Raw genomic sequence first — 22,325 nt, 5'->3', positions numbered from 1 at the left:
TAATTTAACCAGTACAAATTGTGTCAAATAGCTGAAAAATTCTTAGTTGCAAACTAGTTTCACTTCTAGTTCTTTTTGCTAGAATTTTCCTACATCTGATATTATTATGCTTATCCATTAACTTCATTAAGTAAAATGAGTCTGTTGTTTAGAGTGGTCACTTATTTGCTATACCTTTTGTAGTGAAAGTGCAATCAAGATGTAGAACATAAGTTACTACATGAGTACATGCACTCATATTGTCTTAGCAATTCTCTTCCTTTCTGACAGTGTCCAATTTGAGTACATTCAGGCTAGTTGGGGTATGTTCTCATCCATTCGCATACATTTAAGGGGCTTAAGTACCACAAAAAAGCACAATGCCAACAGAAAGCCCAAATAAAGTACTCGATCGCATGTCTTTACCCCCCAATTGCAAAAAATACGAAACCAGACATGAATGAAGCTTTCTAATAGAAAGGAGTTTACTGGTTTTCCGAGCGTTGCAATTTCGTTCTCAATGCTTCAATGACTGCTGAGAAGTCCTCGTCGCCAAGATTATGAGATTTCGCTACTTTATACAGTTCATTTGTAGCTGCTGCAATTGGAGTAGGCTGAGAGACAGATTCAGCTAGCCCCAATGCAAGTCTCAAGTCCTGCCATGACAAAACTTGCTCTTCAAAGGTCACTAAAGTTCATACATGGAAATCTGAGAAAATTTAAACCTTCTCTTTATTTATTATTATTATTTTTTTGATGAATAAGAATGCAAACCTTTTGTTGATGCTTTAAGGGAAATGCGGTTGGATATGTAGACTGGATCATTGAAGGGCCTTTGGTCAAGAACATTGGTGCACTTATAGCACCCTGCGAAACTACCTACAAAAGAATATGCTCCAATGAAACCCCAGACCAACAGACTCAAATAAGCATAATCATAAAAAAGAGAATGGAAGAATGTGACGTGATATCTGAAATTCTTGTCCTATTTTCAAGATACCTCAACGAGAACCTTGGGGTCCAGCCCTACTTTCTCACTAAGAAGCAGGCCTTCAGAAAAAGAAGCCATCATACTGCACTTAAATAGAAACATATAAGGAAACATGAGTGCAATGCATACAGAATATGCTCAATTCAAAAGCCCTTCTATCTTATATGTATGTTTGAAAGGAATCTGTCAGAACCTTCCCATGATCATGTTGACAACAAGCTTCATAGCAGCACCATTTCCAACATCCCCAAGATAAAATCTTGACTGGAAAAAACATCAAAGAACATCAAATGGGAAAGGAAAAAGAAAAGAAAAGAAAATATCTGAAAAGATAACCCAACCTTCCCCATGATGTCTAAGAGAGGTGCCGCCCTTTCATATAAAGATATATCACCTGCAAAAGATCAGTTTTTGCTTCAGTTTCCATGAGTGGAATGAGGGAGTCCCAAAAGGAACGAAAAGAAATATGGTTTGTCAGCAACTCAGTGTTAATGAAAACGTAATAATAAAAGAAAGGATATTCTGAAAAGGAAACTAGAAACATTTGGACTCGTAACATTGTGATTTGGGTCCAGACATAAATGCATGTGTCTTCGCCATGGTTTTAAATTTCGGCCGAAATACCGAAATTTCGGTCAAGACCGAAACCGAAATCACCTGAAACCGAAATTTCGGACAAAAGTTTGATAATTTCGGCTTAAATTTCGGAAAATTCGGCAAGCTAATGAAATGTGCTTTTTTTTTTTTTACAAAATTTCGGCTATGTCCGAAACCGAAATTTAAAACCTTGGCCTTCGCATAGGAAGTCAGAAAACGTTTTCGAGTTTCTCAACTTCAGCATTTGAATTAAAGGCACTTGTTCCCGTGGCAATTTATCTCAGTTGAATGAATAATTAGAAGCCCAAGCAAATGGTATCCAGTACCATATAGAGAAGTTACCTGCAGTAAGAAATATCAGCTGCCCATCTTCTGCGGGCTTTTTCGAGCCTGAAACTGGAGCCTATTAAAAAGCACTATTGTTTGCAATCTAATTGGAAATTCTCTGACATTATTATCATATCAAGGAAACATCTAGGCATTATTGTATGATTACTGCTTCCCTGAAAGAATTGTAGATAAAATTGAATAAAAGAAATTGCTACCAATCTTACCTCTAAAAATGATGCCCCTGTTGCTCTAATACGTTGACCAATCAATTTAGAAGTGATACCATCAACTGTGGAGACATCTACATACCTGTGAAAGCTCATTCAAATTAAAGGAAGAGATTATTCTAACAGTAGACATCCTAAACCACATCACAGGAACAGAGACTGATTTCTAAGAGAAATACATCAAACCCTTATCAATATAAACTGATAAGGCTTTATAGAAGAAAATACATATAAAGGTATCATTTTAGTAAGAAAATACATATGAAGGTGTGTTGTAGTCGGTAAGCTATCCTTAAGGACATCAAAGACTTAACCTTCAGGTAAAAAAAAGGTCAGGGTCACTCAATAGTCTTGCTGTAAAATCAACCAACAAAATTGGTAAAACATTTGAAACATTAAAATCTGATACGTGCCTAAATGGGTCACGGGTCCCATTTAGAATGGAATAAAGTACTTTGTTATTTTAGAGAATAAGATCATATCATACTAGATCTGATATATTTAGTAGCTTGATAGATTAGAATACTAATTTAGATTAGTATAATCTTTATTTAGTTATTTTTATATTTATCACAACATCTTTCTATGTTTATCTTAGAGTGCTTTATATAAGCACAAGCTATTGTAATGGAAATAGGGGTGTAAACGAGCCGAGCCGAGCCGAGCTTGGCCAGGCTCGGCTCGGCTCGTTAAGCTCAAAGGCTTGGCTCGGGCTCGAACTAGGCTCGGGCAGGCTCGCGAGCCGCTCGCGAGCTTTATCGAGCTTGGGTTATAAAGTTTCGCACTTGGCAAAGGTCGGTAGCAAAAGCAAAAAAAAAAAAAAAAGTAATCATTCCAGACAGAAAGTAAAATAGCTGAAAGTTTCGCACTTGGCAAAGGTCGGTAGCAAAAAAGCAAATAAAAAAAAAAGTAATCATTACAGACAGAAAGTATAATAGCTGAATTTATAAAGTTTAAAATGAAAAATTACGAATAAAAGGTAGAAAGTTATTACAATTAAAAAAAATACCAAAAAAAGTTAAAAGATAGGACAATTACGAGGGAAAAATTAATTTCGATTTTCCACAGCCGTTTAATACGCACCCTCGTTACGTTTTTGCAGGTGATGTTGACACGTTTTTGCAGATGATGTGACATATGATGTGACATGACGAGTCTTAACGAGCCGAGCCGAGCCTGGCCTAACTCAGGCTCGGCTCGTTAAGCTTAACGAGCTGGCTCGGCTCGGCTCGGTAAGAATTCGAGCCGAGCTCGAGCAAGCTTCCGAGCTCGAGCCAAAATTGACACCCTTAAATGGAAATGAATGAATGAAGAAACTTGTTTGAGAAATTGTGTCTTGTGCACAAAGGAGGACTGATCCTTCCATCGAAGTGGATCAAGAAGCCGATCTTTCCTCTAAGAAGATCGAATCATGTTGCGAACCAATTCAGGTTCGTAATAAGTGGTATCGGAGCGGCCAATCTTGCGCCATGACTACATCTTCAGAGTTTTGGAAATCCATGTGTGGAGATCTTCAGAAGATCAAAGCACTCGTTTGGGAAATGATGGAAGGACATCGACGGTTTGTGGAAGGCTTGAACAAAATTGAGATGACGATTGAAAAGGCATGCACGATAAAAAAAAGAAACGGCGAAACAGAAAAAGAGGAGAAAAGAAGAATGGAGAAAGAAAGCAGATAGAAGAAAAACTGAAGAAGCCACAAAAGAAAATCATCGTTGATTTTCAATGTCGTCGAGCTCGACGAGTTCGCCGCCGGAAAATCTGTCAATCATCTCGGCCCGTCCAACACTAACGTAAAGATCTTCGCTCATAACCATCCGTGAATCACCATCCAAACCATTCCAAAAAACGCAACGAAAGAGCTTTGACAAAAGGCCTGATGATGTCAGTTTTAAAATGGAGCTGCCTAAACTCATGATGACGACATGAGTAATGATGACTAATTACAAGATGAAGAGAGGAAGAAAGGGACATAAGATCTCATTTTTCACCAACCAATGCTTAATCTCCAACCTTGAGGACAAGGTTGATTTCAAGAGGGGTGGAATGATACGTGCTTAAATGGGTCCTGGGTCCCATTTAGAATGGAATAAAGTACTTTGTTATGTTATAGAATAAGATCATATCATACTAGATCTGATATATTTAGTAGTTTGGTAGATTAGAATACTAATTTAGATTAGTATAATCTTTATTTAGTTGTTTTTATATTTATCATAAGATCTTTCTAGATCTTTCCATGTTTATCTTGGAGTGCTGTTGTAGACACCTCATTTTGACCGGGCCCTAAACCTCTCTGTGAAAATTAATAACCCTATCAAATCAGTGAGGTAGGACCCCAAATTACACCCTAAGCTTGGTTAAGGTCTCATCAAGGTCCCTGTGAAATTTCGTCAAGATCCAAGCACGTTTGCCTAGTAAACGAGCCGAGATAGTGTGCGTAGTGTAAACCGGAAAGGGGGGTGAATTATCCTGGAACGGTACCAAGCGGATTCCGAATAGGACACGATTGTGTCGCGTGCTCATAAAAAAAAATCGCGCAAAACCGCGCCCCAATCAAAGGGGGTAGTGCCAATATCAGCCCCATATTTTTCTATAAAAGTAAAAAAAAATCTGTAAAAAGAAAAAAGGGAGAAAAAATTCGTTAGAGAGAGAGAGAGAGTAGGGTTTCTTCTCCGGTCAATCATTCCGGTGACCTCGCCAGAGCTCCGCTATTTCTCCGGTCGATCCACCATTTATGGGGAGCTCATCTTCGTCCGGATCTTGCATTTTGGCCAAAAGCTTTCTTCTCCGACGATCTCACCGGAGTTTCAGTTTTTCCGACCGCTCATCATCATCATCAACACCTCCATCATCACCGCTACAAGATCCGTTCACCATTTACGCCTTCTTCAACCTCGAACCTCATTTTTTTTAAATATAGAAAAAAAAAACTGCAAACCCTAACCCATTTTTCGATCGGAATTCCTCATATTTCAATGAGTTTTTCATAGATCCGACGATCTACTTCGGGCTTCCATCATTTCTATTGCTAATCCCTAACCTCCGATCCTCAAATTTCAGATCTTCTCTCAGTTTTTTCTTTAGATTTGAACTTTGGGAGAATCTCCATTTAAGGTTTGTAGAATGTGAAGAAGAAGAAGATGAAGAAGCATAGGGTTTCTAGTGTTATTGCAGAGGGGTTTTCAATCAATGTCACCAGATCTGGTGATATCTCGGTGTTGAGCGGAATTCTGGTCATCTTTCCAGACATGTATTACGGTGAATTGCTCGTCGTTCATGGCCTTCGCCAGGTGCTAACATCACAGGACATTAATTGTATGGATCTGTAAGTTCTTTGCAAAAATCTGTCCGAAATCTGCAATTGAGGTAATTCTCTGTCATTTTCCCCCAAATTTGTTGATTTTGTGTGAATATGTTGGATATCCGGCGAGCTCTCCTACCTCGGATCAGATCTGTAAAGTTTTGTCGCCATTCTTTTGAATTCTGATCACCTCGCCTTTGTTCTGATGGTTTCGCCATTTATTCCAACTAAGTATCATTGATTCTAGGCTATACTTGAGTATGCCAAATTTAAAGAGAATATTTGGAAAGTAATTTTTAGCAAGGAATATCCAATTCCTGTGTGCTCGGTTCTGCCCTTGCATTGTTAAATTCATCTGCAATTATATAGCATTTTGATCCTGAGGTTTCACAGAGACCTTTGATAATTCTTGAAGTACCTTACATGCATGTTTAAGAACTTCTGCCTGCCATGAAAATCTTGTGTCACATTTTTTTGAGGATTTGAAGATGTGCATCCAGTATATTTATTAAGTTTCAGAGGCTGAAATTTCACTCTCAGGACAAGGTTTTAATTCACTTGGAAGTGAATTGTAATGCTACAGTTGAGTTTCATTTCAATTAACAAATAGTTGAGTTTTCTCTTTCTCAACCGTTGAACTTGTGTTGGAACCAGTCTATTGGTTCATGATCAAACACCTATGTGGACATTTGATGGCCACCATGTGTTCGATTGAATGGCTCTGTGAGTTGGACTAAGCCTTGATGTTTGAAATTGCACCAAGTTACATTTTTGTGAAGCTCCACTTAAGCCTCTAAGAGTCAAATATAGAACTAGTGTTGTTGCCTTGTTGGAACTAAAAAAAAAAGTGGATTCTTGAACTGGATTTCTATTGTTGAACATGAAGCTTTCTCTATTTGATCATTCATGCTTATTCATTGTTTAAGATAGGAAGCCATATATATAATTAATTTTGGATTACAGAACTATTAGGATTTAAGATGTGAAGTTATGGATTGTTTTCAGAAGAATAGGCTTGAAAGCTATGTTCTTGTTATGTTTGGGGTTGACAATTATGTTCAAGATGATTTTAATGATGACAATATGTTGTGTGTTGATCAAGTGTACATGTCAATTAAGACACAATCCAAGTTTCATTGCTAGCTCCTATCATTGCGGGCGATGAAGGCGTTAGCCCAAGCCCATCATTGGAGGGACTTATCCGGTCGTGTAGTACCCTCTTCGCTCTTATTTCATCTTTCTTTAGGTAGAGACCTCTCCTCCTTTCAGGTATCTTAGATTGTACAAACCCATTCATTGCCGAGGGCAATGAAGGCGCTAGCCCAAGCCCATATGTAGAGGGACATACCTTGTCATGGTAGTACCCCCTGTTTTCTCTTTCCTTCTTTAGATAGAAGTTTCTTAGCTTTTTAGACACCCTTTGAACACTAGTAGCCCTTTATTTGCAAAGGGCGATGAAGGCGCTAGCCCAAGCCCATCCTTAAGGGACTTGCTCAGTCCAAATAGCACTCCCTTCTTTAATTTAGAAGACTAGCCTAATCTTTGGATACCCTTAAGTATTAGAAGCCCTTTCATTGCAAGGGCAATGAAAGAGTTATCTAGAGCCATCTTTAGGGAGACAAGCTATGTCTCAGCAGAGAGGTCAAACCTTCTGGAGACTGGCTTTGTCTCTTTGGTCATACTGTTCTCTCTTTTTGGAGACTTGCCTAGTCTCATTAGCACATTTCCTTGTCTCCCCTTTCTCTAAGAAGACACGCTTTGTCTAGATAGCACCCTCTCATATAGTTATCAGTTTAGAAAGTCTTTCCATTAGCATTGGAGTCTATCCTTAGCTAGAGAGTCAGTCATTCTTTCAGGAGTTAGTCCTATCATCATAGGGGTTAGGATTTTTTCCAACCTCTCATCAAATCATGTGATTTTTATCCGCTCCTGCAAGGTATAGGATGCTGTCCAACCTTTGCAGAGTTGTTATTCTGTTCATTCCCCCCGCAAAGCATAGGATGTTGTCCAACTTTTGCGGGATATCAGGAGTCCGTCCTGCCTTTATGATGGTAGGATTCTGTCATCTTGTGTCAAAAATAACAAAAACATTTAGAAAATTCAAAACCATCAAAATATCTGAAAAATCCAAATTATCTCAAAAATCTCGTGTCATTAGGAGAGTAGTAGGAAAATCTATTTCCGAACTACGTTGGCTTGATTCCTTTCCACAGGGTACGTAGTGCAGCTTGGGATCCACATCCCAAGTCCAGCCAAAACTTTAAAAATAAACATTTCAAACCTTCAAAAAATGCAAAAATATTTCAAAACCTTTTTCAAAGAGATCTTCCCCTAGAGTTAGGATTCTGTCCTAGATATTTTGGGTGTTTTAGAGTTAGGAGGCTGTCATGATTTGTATTGATATGGTGTGTCCTGTTGCGTGAGTGTCCCTAGAGTTAGGAGGCCTCGAATTGATCGGTTAGACATTTAGTCGAACCGATGGCTAGACTAGGAAGCATATAGTCAACCCATGGTTTTCCTTAGAATGCACAGCCTAGATACACATAGGGTATAGGGCCCACCTGCATTAGCTTAAGGCTAACCAACTTGCATTAGTTAGGGCATATAGAGAGTCCTAAAAATTACAATTCACTTGAATTTAAGCAATCGTACAAAAAGCTTTAAAAATCAATCGAGTCTAGTGGATCGAGTCTAGGATAGCGATTCTAAATGGTTAGGCATCGTAGTTTAGAATAGGTCATCGAACAACGTTGACTCCGATTCTTCCCGAGGCCGGGATACGTAGAGCAGCTGGGATGGACGGCCATCTTGGTCTGAGTCAAGTCCTGCATTAGAGTTTTAGGATTCGTCTTGTCTAGTCATGTATAGAGTTGATTTGTGTTGTATGTTTTGCTGTGTTTTTCTTACTTTCATGTACAGATCCTATACCTTTAGCTGTAGCATGCATGTGTTTGCACACCAGAACTTAGACACCAATTAGGAATGACATTCATAACCTAGCTATTCTTAGGCGACACTTTTTTCATTTCTTTTATGTGTGCTTATTATTCATCTCCGAGACATGCATGATTAGATAGACGTCTTCTCGGAGATATTCGTTCACATTTCAGATGACTTTCGCCCAAAACTCTTCAAAATCAATAAATAAATGGCATAAAAGACCAGGTGCTTGCACTTGGGCGGACGAGGTGCTCTTCGGACCTTCCAAATTCGTAACCAGGCACGAACCTTCTTTTTATATCTCTGGTTATCCGTTGCAACAGAGCATAGTATGGGATCCAGGGCCCACTTCCTTGGATTGCGACTCTTCTTGGTTTAAGGTACGCCTCGAATCTGGACTAGTCCCCAAATCGAGAGGTATCTCACCTTTTATCGCCACTCATGCTGTGAGGGGCACTTCTTTCGAGAGTTCCTTGGTAGAGCTCTCCATTCACGTGGATGATCCAGAGAGACTTCGTGTGGGGCTCGTCCCCCGCCTCTCTCGGATCGGGGTCCACAGCTGTATATAAGCATATGATACTGTAATGGAAATGAATGAATGAAGAAACTTGTTTGAGAAATTGTGTCTTGTGCACGAAGGAGGACTGATCCTTCCCTCGAAGTGGATCAAGAGGCTGATCTTTCCTCTAAGAAGATCGAATCACGTTGCGAACCGATTCGGATTCGTAACAAAATCTCATAGTAAAATCTCTTAGAAATAAATGTTTGGTGATTAGCTCAAAATACACAAAAAAAAAAATGCTCATCAAAGTAAAATTTATTCTCTTTCTGAAGTTTCCAATATATTAAAAGTCCAAGCAAACACATAACTTTTGAAAAGAACGAGTTAACCAGGTTTAAGAGAAAAATAACCAAGAGAACCTAGCTCACTTGAACTAGACTTTTCAGTTCTGCATCTTGCTAGTTATGTCTGATTCAGTGATCTGCTAGCCTAATCAGTTTATGGTATGAACTCGAATCAGAAATAACACACTAAAAACAGTCCGTAGTCACACTTGGCACAGCAGTGTTAGGTGTTTCAATATCCCTACAAGATTAATGAAATTCCAAAGAATTCTTTGATTTGAAGCTATGGATGTAGCCTTTCTCAACAATTAGATGATAACCCAAATTCTCAAAACAGTCCTTGATAAACAAACTATGTAGGATAGATTGAAGGTGTTGGGACACTTTCACTTTTCCAAGGGTCATTCTTCCTAAGCAGGAAATTACCCAGACATCTCAGTTGAAAAGAGAAACTGTTGTGATTTAGTTTCTGCAAGGAAGAAGACGAGGAAAGAGTCTGAAAGAGTGACATTATGGCCTCCCATTAATAATGAAGCACAATTGCAAAGTTTTTTTTTGTAGGTCACAATTACAAAGTTGCCAATAATAGTTAGTCAACTAATCAAGGGTGAAAGAGGTAAATCCAAATGAGCATAAAGATAAAAAAAATTGACAAATATATTAGTCTACCTACTCAACACCCCCTCCCCTCAACCTGGAGCATGGAGGTCAATCATTTCTAGCTTACATCCATGAGTGCATAACCTATTAGAACCAACAGCTTTGGTAAACATATCAGCCGCTTGGTTATCATAATACACTTTTCATATGAACATCAAAACAATATCTCAATTGACAATTTCTTCAACAACATTTCTCCCGCAGTATGTGCCATGGCCCCTATATTTGACCATAACACTTCATCAAGCTACTACATTCTGCTTTTTACATCTCAAAGTTATGAAATTACCTTCCATAGAGCTGCAATATCTTGTGGTAGAGCGAGTCCAGCAACAATCAATAAGCTGCCATGGCTCTATTTTCTGCATGTTATCTCCTGTTATTTCTCTATACTCAGATCAGTCAATATCAGTACTTTCTTGGCTGCGTCAATATCTGAAGTCCAAAGATCAGTTACCACTTAGCAGACATCTTTGCCAAGGGCATGGGAGATATTTATGCTCCAGGTTGAGGGGGAGTAAATACCAAAGATAAAATTTCGTGAGGTTGGAATGCTCGCTCCGTCCAGACCTCACGGCATTCCTCCCCTCTTCTTTCTTATTCTTTTTTTTTTTTTTTGAATGGACTCTTCTTTCTTATTCTCTTCTCTTTTCTCCCTCTCTTCTCATTTCAAGCTCCCTTTTATTTCTTTGTTAACAAACATAAATACACGTGTATGTAGCCTTTCCCTTAGTCATGATGATCCCAAGTGCATAATGATGAGGTTAGAGGGTTAAAACCTTTCGTATCTATCAAAGTTTAAAAAATAGAAAGAAAAAATTAAGAAAAGACATATATTCATAAATATAAAAAACAGACATGTATATTCATACGTAAATGTATATAGTTTTGTAAGAAAATTTATTAGTGGGATAAGTTGCAAGAGAATCTACACAATCAATTCATTATCATCATGATCTCGTGTATTTTCAGTAGCACAGTTGGTGAAGCAAAACGTTGCATCCCAAATTTTCTAGAGACACAATGGAAATCTTTGAATAAGGTGAGTGTGATTAGCCGCACAAAGTTAACATAAAGGAGAACAAATACATTTAGAGAAGCATTTTTTGGTGTGATTAAACAATTTAAAACTCCTTTTCATGAGAGATTCATATAAAAGAATACCCTTTTCCTGGACTCATTCCATTAGCAGCCCCCTGCCTCCCACAAGCAACATCCACCTACAAGAGAATCATGTATAATTGGTCAAGGTCAAACAACCAGCAAAAGCATGTCTAATAAGAGTAACGATACGCACTGCACTTTCAGGATCAGCAAGCATAGCAAATGTCACATCACAAGATGATGCAACTTCCTCTGGGGAAGGCTTATATCTGCAAAATGAACAATAAGCATTCTTGTCAACTAATCACTCTGTGCTGAAAATTTACATATTATAATTCTTCTTGTCAACTAATCATTCTGTGTTGAAAATTTACATATTATAATTCCAGAATAGCTATAGAAAACTTCCACTCATCAGAGCTTGTGTTCCTAGACTCTAAGAAGTGAACTAGTGAAGTTAAAGGTGGCGTCCTGATGGAGTCATGGTAGCAATGTCTAATAGTCGAGCGCAAGAGGAGGTTCTGGATGGAAGATTCCTACCATCAAGGACAAATATTTCAAGAGCATCAGAAACACTTCCATGTAATACTCTATTTAGTAACTAAGGAAAGTGGAGATTATGGATGAGGGTAATAGCTTCAGCAGAGAAAAGTAGCCTTCATATGGATAAGCCCCCAAGTACACAACAATGACAATAAGCATTACATTAACTAGGACAAGAAGTGCTTCATGGAAAAAAAAGGAGAAATGCTGTTGAAACAATGGATAGAAACAAAAACTCCCGTCAACATCAATTCCAATAACAATTGACATATCACAACTTACTTTGCCCCTAAGTTGATGAGATGATCACACTTGCTCTTGGTCCTATTCCAAACAGTCACATCACATCTACAATTCGCACAAATGTTTACCGAGTTTGATTAGTCATAGAGTAATAGATGATGTTAGAGATATAAACAAATTAATAATGCAACATTTAGTTGAACATTATAGACAGTCACATCCAATCTACAATTCGCATGAATGTTTATCGAGTTTGATTAGTCATACAGTAATAGATGATATTAGAAAGAAATATAAACAAAAAATGCACATTTAGTTGAATATTATAATAGTAACAACAATTCTAATGGAGACGAAACTTTAAGTCATTACTGGAAAAAAATATGAAGAACTTAGTGAGTCCTACCTGCAATAGCAGTAGTCGGTGTGGACAGATTCTTTCAGAAGACAAACAGATTAGGATAATAGAGGATACAATCAGCATATGGTTCATGTTATCCAGTTTATACACTAATTTAATAGAATAATTAACGGTAGCTAACAAATACCTACACACACACACACACCTACGCCTCTTCCAAAGGTACCTCATGCATATATCCTGAACCCCTTTCAATAATGAGATGATCATTATATGGAGCACGAAGACAAAACTCTTGCCATATAAACTTACAAGAAAACATTAAGGCCCTGCTCAGTTAAGATTATGACAACCGATTGTGAATGCCAAACCAATTATCAGGCTCAAATTTAAACATAATTTTGAGTCTGATAATCGGTTTGGCACGGTTGTCATAATCTTAAACGAGCAGGGCCTAAAGCAATATTACATTCTCCCAGACAAACCATCAGATGAAGAAATCATAACCCACCCAGCTTTTATCAGGTTTTGTGCCATAGGAGAACCCATAATTCCAAGACCTAGAAATCCTACACGTTCTGGAAATTTATCTGCAGAAAGATAAAGATAGTAGGCATGTAAATCAATAATATTCCAAAACATCAATGAGAAAAATGGTTTAGATATTTTGAAGCTTACTGTCATGAGTATGGAAGTAACATAACATAACCAAGGTGATAACATCGTGTGTATGAAGTATAAACAAAATGGCATTGTCCTAAAAATTAGTTATGATAGATCAACTGAACAAAGTAGAATGAATTGGTTCCCAAATTGATATATGAAAGCATTAATTTGGTCAGCAAAATGACTCAAGCTAGACAAATACATTGATAGATACTTAGATCACAGAATTCTGCATATTCAATCAGACATTTCAGCCCAATATATATAGACATGTCTTTTTAAAATGAAATTAATTTTGGTTTGAACCCTTTCTGTTTCCATCATTGTCCACGCTGCACGTATACGTATACCAATCTAGGAAACAATCAACACACTTAGAAACAAAATGCAAAGACCGAGGAGCTAAAGAGTAAATCATGTCAACTGAATAATAATAAGATGAATACTTACCAATGTCTGCTACAAAAGGAATGTAACCATGAATGTGAAAGAAAAACCAGGATGGTTTCAGGATAGAACTATGGGTTGCATACAGCATCCAACTTACTAAAGTACAGGGTAGAGGGCATGAGTCATAACACTAAGGCCCTTGTGATTAAACAACCAGTAGGGTAAAGAAAACTTCACATATCGGGAACCCAACTTGTAAAATTTTACTCGGAGTAGTATGAAATGAGAGATGGTATCCACATCCGCTTGTTTTGATATTGGCACTTGTCTCTTTATTTTAGGTGATCTCATTGGTCCGTACAATTCCGACAAGTTACCAGCAATGAATCATAGAAGTTATTAACAAGAGATGAATGCCAATAATTAAACAAGAGTGTGCAGATATCATCTCCCAAAAGAAATATAAATTAAGAAAAAAGAGTGTGAAAATCACCTTCCCAACTAAATATAAATTAAGATCCCATCCTTCGCCTAACAAGATCAGTGGGAAATTCTAAAAAAACGTTAGGGTTCTAACTTCTAAGTGTTCATTAATATATACATATCTACATACATACATATATAATATTAAAAAAACATACATACATATATATGAAAAAAATACAAGGAATTCATAGAAATGCATATATCTTACCACATGGCCTACAACATCCATGCAGTACAAGTATTTATCGAGCTAAAATGTGATGAAGAATAGATCAATAAGTTACCTTCTCAACACGAGATCTCCTCCCACGAGGATATATCCACACTAAACGAAGGTCTTTTCTTTGCAAATATGAACATGGTATAGCTTCCATTGTACAACTCTACTGTAACCTAATGAACTACAATCTTTGCCAGCAAACTAACTAGCCAGTTTATATTGTTGGTCTCTTAATTTTCGTATGAATATTGAACTATGAGTCACGTAGACCAAGTCAACTTCGATAATCTACTCCCCCATGAAATTCAGCTGGATGTCTCATAATTCCAAGATAGTTCTCGCCTCCCTGCGTCATGACCCAACTCTTCTCGTTTCACACAACTAAAACATAGAGGCTTTCAATTGTATAGTGGAAACTGACCAAAAGTAAGTACTAATTCTCCATTGAGGCAATCAAACATACACAGAAACTCCTACAGAAAGACCAACCCTAACTACTAAAATAACTACCAGTAAGAACAAAAATGATGAACCATGGGGGGGTTCTACACATAACATTGTGTCCTTAACACCATATAATGATTCACAAATTGAAGAAACTAATACCAATTCATAACACAATTAAGCATGATAAAATGTATATTATTATTAGCATAAGAAACAGAGAAAAGAATTCAATCAAAGGATTGTAGTCCAAAAAAATGCAACTGGAAAGAAACAAGACAGAAAACACAAGGCATACCAAAATTCATAAGAATGAAAGGAGAAAACCCAATTGAGGGTGAGTGAGTACCTTTGGCTGTTCCATTGGAGCTTTGACAAGAGATGGATGTGGCAGAAACAGAGGAAAATGAAGAAGATGAATGGGTTTTGGTGAAAAATGGAGGCGGGTATCTGAAACGAGTGGATATCTGAGGACAAAAGGTTGAACAGAGTGCCATTGATGAAGAAATTGAGGGGCTTGAAAGAATAGAAAAGTAGTGGGTCTTGATAAAGGAGCTCCCTAATGTGGCTGCCATGGTTTATTTCTTTGTTGTGGAAGAAGCAGAGATAAAGCGATGAGGCTAGAGGTGTTATATCTTATATCTGATATAGGTGGGCCTCTACTACACGGAGCACCTAAAATTACAGTGGCCCACATGGACGGATGATCTGAACCGTTCATTTGTTGATCATACACCGTAGAGAAAGCAGTGCCTCGAAAATGGGTCTTCTAGGATGAGACTAACCAGGCCTTTGGATGCTTCTGTGAGAAGAAGTGACTCGTGCCAGGTTAATGGAGTAAAAAGAGGCAGGCGCAGACCAAAAACAACTTGGGTAGAAACATTGAGGAAAGACTTAAGGGCTAGGAACATAACAGGGAACATGACCTCGGATACGAGAAAATGGAAGAAAATGATCCATGTAGACGAACCAACTAGTGTTAGGATTAAACTTAGTCAATTTGAACTGGATAGATCCTTTCACCTTCTTCATAAAAATTTTTCTAAATGATTTAGGATGAGACTAACCCTTATGTTTGGGAAGGTTTAAAGTGGATGGCTTGGTATAAAAAACAAACTCTACAAATTGAAAGGTTAAGATCATTCTACGGGCCCATTTTCAGGCCAGGGCTCTGTATTTTGTAGTTTGTGGTCTTAAAGGGTATTTGAGATTGTAACTAAATTGGCTGTGGTTTGCCATAGTAAATTGCTTATGATCTAATCGCTCAGTTGCCTGGAAACCCACAGAAACAGATGTGTTTAGTTGTATAGAAACTCAATAAAATCTTTAGTACTTTGCTACCAGCCATCATCTTGAGTTGAATTTGGCAATCGATGCATATAATATATGGATCACATATAAATATATAATGTACATCACAGTTCACTAGAAACAAGTGGGCCCCTTTTCATTTCCTTTTCTGTCGAGGATAACTGCTTAACACACTCTTGGGACGATTTGTGTTGGAATGTGGTATGTTTTGGTTTTTTCAAGTGTTTGGAAGTCGGTTTTCAATCGGGTGGGCTGTGTGTTAAGCAATAATTTTAGCCAAATACCAAGGGTTTAGACCAAAAAAACACCAGACCATGCATAGGATATTCCGACCCCTATTTTTAGGGTGGGACTATTCCCTACGGATGGGCGCAATCTCTACAGACAAACAACACCGTATAGAAAATCTCTATAGACTGAAAGGTAAGGATCCTCCTAATGAGATTATTTTCGGCATCCGGCAAAATTCATTGGAGCACACCTTGTTCAAGGATTCAAACCTTTAATTTGATGGTCTGTCTATAAATCGGAGGGTTAGGATAATTGTATAAAGATGATTTTATCGAGAATGCCAGTTTATCTTGGTGACCAACAAATGAACGGTTTGGATCTTCAAACAACGTGGGCTGATTTTTTATTATTATTATTATTTATTTATTATTATTATTTTTTTAGTACATTGAGGTCTACCTTGTTCAAAGATTTAAACCATTCAATTGTTGGGCCTCAACCGGGGCAAAAGGGGACAATTGCCACCCTAGATATCGGGATTTTAAAAGTCTGGATTTTTTCATACGCTTAGTTAGCATTTTTAGTAATCTCTCTCTCTCTCTCTCTCTCTCTCTCACACACACACACACACACACACACACGAGAGAGAACATTTGCCCCCTCCCTACCTCCCTCGTTCTATCTCTCTAACATGAACATTTGCCCTTCCCTGTCAAAGAATATTGTGGTGTCCACTTCATAGGATGATCCAAACTATTCGTTTGTAGGGTCACAAAGTAAATAGGTAAATCATCTCCATAGCCCATAGGGTGATCCTAACCCTCAGAGGGTTTGGACTTCTAACGGACAGTCCTGTTTCTACTACACGGTGTAGACCATTTACATTGTGGCCCAACAAATGAACGGTTTGGATCATGCGAGCCCAAAGTACCTCCGAAAAATAGTGGACTTCACCGTCTTCACGCGCTCACAACATATAAAATCTCAGGAATTATTAGGATTTTAAAAGTAGAAAGCGATCTTTTTTTAGGGGCTTTAAATTTATTAAATCACTAGCATTCATGGCCATCATACGCACAGGTGTAAAATAGTGGGAGACAGAGAGAGAGAGAGAGCCGATTGTAGTAAAATGGTCAAAGGGGGGTGAATGGGGACTTGTAGGAGCTAATTTATCGGCACCCTTAATAAATGTTATTTAGTGGCATGGATCCAATGGGGCAAGTGCGCCCTTAGGTTTAGCATTCCTTTTAAAATATTATTATGCGAGGGAATAACCCAATGTTGATTTCAACACGCAATACCCCGTGCGGTGCGGCATCTAAATGGGTTTCATTCGCAGAGCTATCAATGTCAAGCCTTTGAGAAAACCCCAATCAAACTTACCAATTCAAGAGTGAAAGATGTCTAACCCATTACTGTGCAAAGTTAAAGTTTGGGCCTCAAAAAACACGAGGCCATACACTGTCCTTCTTCTTCAAAGCAGCACCTTCCCACAAATGTTTACTCTCTATATCCATGGGGAGTCCGAACTCCATTTTACTTTGGGCTAGTTGTTGTAGTCCATATTCTACCTTATTAATTCAATCAAAGCTCTGCATTTTGATACATTAATGACCACCACCACGAGGGTCATGTGGAATAGCCGTGGAATAAAGGAAGGCAATTTATTCCAACACAAAATCATAACTACAGTGTGTAGAAAGGAAGCACCCTCTTGGTATTGGACCCACTTCATGTGAGGCCACCCCCACCACACGGCATCCTCTTTTACTCCCACAAGGCCACAAAAAACAAAGCATTCTCTCTTTGCTCTTTGACATTTTTTATTGGAAGTTTGACAAAAAAACAAAGCATTCTCTCTTCTTTATTAATGATAAACATGCCATTTAAATACTCCGTCTTCAACCACACACGTTTACATGTTTTAGCGAAACGTGGAAAATAGCTATACTAAAAGATAAAGCAGAAATGAGAGAAATCAAGAAACTAACCTCTATCACAATCCTAACCGCAACCACAACTAAAATAAAATAATTAAAAAGCCTAAAAAGTAGGGATTTATTTGTGCACGCATCAGGTGGGTTGTGTGTTAAGCAATAATTTTAGCCAAATACCAAGGGTTTAGACCCAAAAAACACCGGACCATGCATACGGGGGCTGCTCATCATTGGAGTCGTTAAAAACTAGTGTCAGTTGCGGTTGTGCAAAATGAGATCCTAATCGCTTTGATGACATAGGATATTCCCACCCCAATTTTTAGGGTGGGACTATTCCCTACGGATGGGCGCAATCTCTATAGACAAACAACACCATATAGAAATCTCTATAGATTGAAAGGTAAGGATCCTCCTAATGAGATTTTTTTCGGCATCCGGCAAAATTTATTGGAGCACACCTTGTTCAAGGATTCAAACCTTTAATTTGTTGGTCTGTCTATAAATCGGAGGGTTGGGATAACCCTATAGAGATAATTTTATCGAGAAGGCCTATTTACGTTGGTGACCAACAAATGAACGGTTTGGATCTTCAAACAAGTGTTGGAACAAATGCACAAAATAAAATAAGATATTACTCGAAACGATAAGAAAGAACCAAGACTTAGAGGCGCGTAAACGCTTCTTGAAGATAGTTGAAGCCTCTCCCACATGCAAACGGAAGACAACTATGGCAGCACTATCTCCGGGATTCAACCAAGCCCAGATTCCTTGTACATACAATGGATCGTGTATCCACCTCCGATCGATCAAACAAGTGAAACAAGTTTTTAGTCAAAATGACTTTTCTCTTTGAAAATCAACTCTATGAAAAGGATTGTATTTTTCATACTTCTCACTTCTTCAAAAGCTCAACTATTTCTCTTTTAATAGAAGCTATCACAAAAGACTCCATATTTGGACTTACCCTTAATGAGAGAATTCAAGGCATTCAACTCAAATGAGAAAATCAAAGAGTCACCATTAATGGAATACAAAGAGTCACCAAGAAAAGCTAACTCTTTTGTCCTTTTGTAAATGGCTCATAGAGTACCAAGGAATATGAAAAAATCCAAATTAAAATTTTAAGATATAATTTGAAACACATTTCTAAGAAATTAATTTTCCAAAAATACATTTGTAATACATGTCTGCCTCTTTGATTTCCAAGAAATCGTAGCTCCACCTAAAGAGAATATCCAGGCAGTCACAGATACAGAATCCTCTTTATTAGAATTCCATGTAGCATCATTATAGCCTTCAATAACTGCTGGGAAGCTACAATAATGCAGTCCATAACTCAAAGTACCCTTCAAGTACCTCAATAAGCGTATAAGAGCAGTCCAGTGATCTCTCTCTGGATTACTTGTATACTTGCTCAGTGTGCCAACAACATAAGCAATGTCTGGCCTGGTACAATACATAGCATACATAAGACTGCCAATAATCTTCGAATACTCAAGCTGTTCAATAGCTTGACCATTGTTGCGAAGCAACTTGACACTTGGGTCAAAAGGAGTAGGAGCAGGTGCATCATCAAAATGATTGAATCTCTTGAGAATCTTCTCAATATAACTTGATTGCGTAATAGCAATATTATTCAGAGATCTGACAATCTTGATTCCCAGAATCATATCTGCTTCCCCAAGGTCCTTCATGCTAAAATTCGAAGCAAGAAACCTCTTAGCTTCAATAACCTTTTCAATGTCGGTACCAAAGATGAGCATATCATCCACATGCAAGCATATAAGAACACCTAAATTATCTCTGAATTTGCTGAAGATGCAGATGTCTCCTCCAGTGATCATATAGTCGTTGGACAACATCACACTTCTGAACTTCTCATGCCACTGCTTAGGAGCCTATTTCAAGCCATAGAGAGATTTCAATGGCTTGCAAACCTTGTACTCTTGTTCAGGCTGCTCCATGTAGACTTCTTCCTCCAAATCACCATTGAGGAATGTTGTTTTAACATCCATCAGATGAATAACCAGATTATGAATAGCAGCCAAAGCAATAAGAAGCCTTATGGAAGTAATCCTTGCTACCGGAGCAAAAGTATCAAAATAATCAAACTCTTTCTTTTGCCTGTACCATTTAGCGACCAATCTGGCCTTAAACTTGTCCAACGAGCCATCAGCCTTGAATTTCCTTTTGAGGATCAATTTGCAACCAATAGGTTTACAACCTGTTGGAGGATCTACCAAAATCCAAGTGTTGTTAGACATGATTGAATGCATGTCATCATCAATAGCTTCAAGCTAGAAAAGAGCATCATTAGAAAACATAGCTTCAGAATATGTATCTGGATCATTATCCACCATGAGAGTGCAGAAATAAGGTCCAAATGTTTCAGGAGTAGCAACCCTTGAACTTCATCTAGGTGTAACCCTTTCTGGTGATTCAACAGCTTTTCTCTTCAGCTCACTTGAAGAATCAGCTTCAACTTTTCTGTCTTTCTTTGGAAACACATTCTCAAAGAAATTTGCATGCACTGATTCAACAATAATGTGAGGAGACGGAGTTTCTAGATTCAGAAATCTATAAGCTTTACTGGTTGTAGAATAACCAATAAAAATACAATCAACTCCTCTGTAGCCGAGCTTCGGAGTATCCTTATCTGGCAACCGCACATGAGCTAAACATCCCTAAACTTTGAAATAAGAGATATTTGGTTTTCTGCCATTCCACAGCTCATACGATGTCTGATTGATCTTCCTTTGAGAGACCCTGTTCAAAACATAACAAGCAGAAAATAAGGCTTCTACCCACAAATTTTTAGTTAGTCCAGAACTAGTTAACATACAGTTAATCATTTAAATCAGAGTTCTATTCTTTCTTTCAGCTACACCATTTTGTTGAGGAGTATACGATGCAGTTAATTGTCTTACAATTCCATCTCTTTCACAAAGATCATGAAATTCACCTTTCATGTACTCACCTCCTCTATCTGAACGAATGGTCTTAATTTTCAAATTCAGCGTGTTCTCAACTTCTGCTTTATATGCCTTAAACTTTTCAAAGGCTTCATCTTTTGATTTTAAAGGATATACATAGGCATATTTAGAATGGTCATCAATAAAGGTTATGTAATAACGTTTGCCATCTCGTGAAATGAAGTCCATTTCACAAATGTCATTGTGAACTAACTCAAGGAGAGTGGTGGTTCTTTCAACAGATTTGAAGGGTTTCTTAGTGATCTTGCACTTGCTACATATCACACATTGAGTATCATGATTTCTATCACAATTACTTATAACCCCTTCACTAACCATGCGAGCAATTGAGTTATAGTTCACGTGACCTAATCTTTGATGCCATAAATCAAAGGACTCAGCAATATAAGCAGGAATAATTTCATTTTCAATGCTAAGCTTAAACATGCTATTTACAGAATAGCCCTTACCAACAAACATACCATTCTTTGATAAAATGAATTTATCAGCTTCAAAGACCATCTTGAATCCATGCTTAGACAGAAGTGCTCCATAGACAAGATTCTTGCAGATGTCGGGAACATGCAACACATCCTTCAATGTGATAACTTTTCCAGAAGTGAATTTTAGTTCAATAGTTCCCTTTGCAATAACCTTGGTTGATGAAGAGTTGCCCATGTATAGCAACATGCCATCCCCTACTACTTCATAATGTTTGAAGAGATTTTTGTCTCCTGCAATATGACGAGATGCACCAGTGTCAATCCACCATTCAACTTCATTTCCCACCATAAAGTTTTCAGTCACCATTGCGATGAGATCATTTGAGTCTTCTCTTTTCTTCTTATTCTTTTCATACTTAGGCTTGCGACAATCCTTTGCAAAGTGACCAATCTTGTGACAATTGTAACACTCCTTGTCCTTGGCAGGGTTAGAGCTAGAAGGCTTGAAGTTCCTCACATTCTTTGGTTTCAGAAATTTTCTTGAATTATTCTTTCCAGAATCTTTCTTCTTCTCCTTATCAAGAACAACATGTGCTTTAATTATCGGTTCCTTCACTGTCTCCATGTCACGTTTTCTAGTTTCCTCCTCAATGTGTAGATGTTGCATAAGTTGATCAAGAGTGAGATCTTCTTTCTTGTGCTTCAACTTGTTGCGGTATTCCTTCCAAGATGATGGAAGTTTAGCAACAATAGCCCTCACATGAAAATTTTCATCAAGAGTCATGCCTGCAGCAACAATATCAGTAGCAATCAATTGGAATTCACGAACTTGAATAGAGACATCCTTATCATCATCCATTTTGAAGTCCATATAATTTGAAACCAGAAATTTCTTTGAACTAGCTTCCTCTGCTTGGTAAACTGTTTCCAGAGTGTCCCATAAATCTTTTGCAGTCATGCACTTTTTGGAGTACTGATCAAAGAAGGAATTAGACATCCCACTAAGGATGTGATTCTTGCAAAAGTAGTCATTATCATTCCATTTAGCAATCTGATCAGTGATTTCTTTAGCTTGATCAGATGATAATTCCACGGTTGGA

The 22,325-nt window shown here is 37.9% G+C and overlaps 1 protein-coding gene across 1 annotated transcript; it reads right to left on the bottom strand.

Annotated features, from left to right (window-relative positions):
- Positions 1–202: 202 nt before the first annotated feature.
- GLYR2 (glyoxylate reductase 2) lies at positions 203–14,937 on the bottom strand. Its single transcript, XM_077360587.1, has 12 exons — positions 14,681–14,937; positions 12,637–12,715; positions 11,804–11,869; positions 11,172–11,247; positions 11,039–11,094; positions 2,122–2,206; positions 1,910–1,970; positions 1,312–1,364; positions 1,164–1,234; positions 980–1,052; positions 754–858; positions 203–635 (listed from the first exon to the last, which is right to left on the bottom strand). The coding sequence occupies exons 1-12, from the start codon at positions 14,904–14,906 to the stop codon at positions 465–467; spliced, it is 1,122 nt and encodes a 373-aa protein (XP_077216702.1). The 5' UTR covers positions 14,907–14,937; the 3' UTR covers positions 203–464.
- Positions 14,938–22,325: the final 7,388 nt, after the last annotated feature.

The sequence above is a fragment of the Tasmannia lanceolata genome, unplaced genomic scaffold, assembly GCF_043159265.1.
Source record: "Tasmannia lanceolata isolate RefF3 unplaced genomic scaffold, GAP_Taslan_0.1 ptg000003l, whole genome shotgun sequence".
NCBI classification, from domain to species: domain Eukaryota; kingdom Viridiplantae; phylum Streptophyta; class Magnoliopsida; order Canellales; family Winteraceae; genus Tasmannia; species Tasmannia lanceolata.
This window is presented reverse-complemented; position numbering and strand designations above follow the sequence as displayed.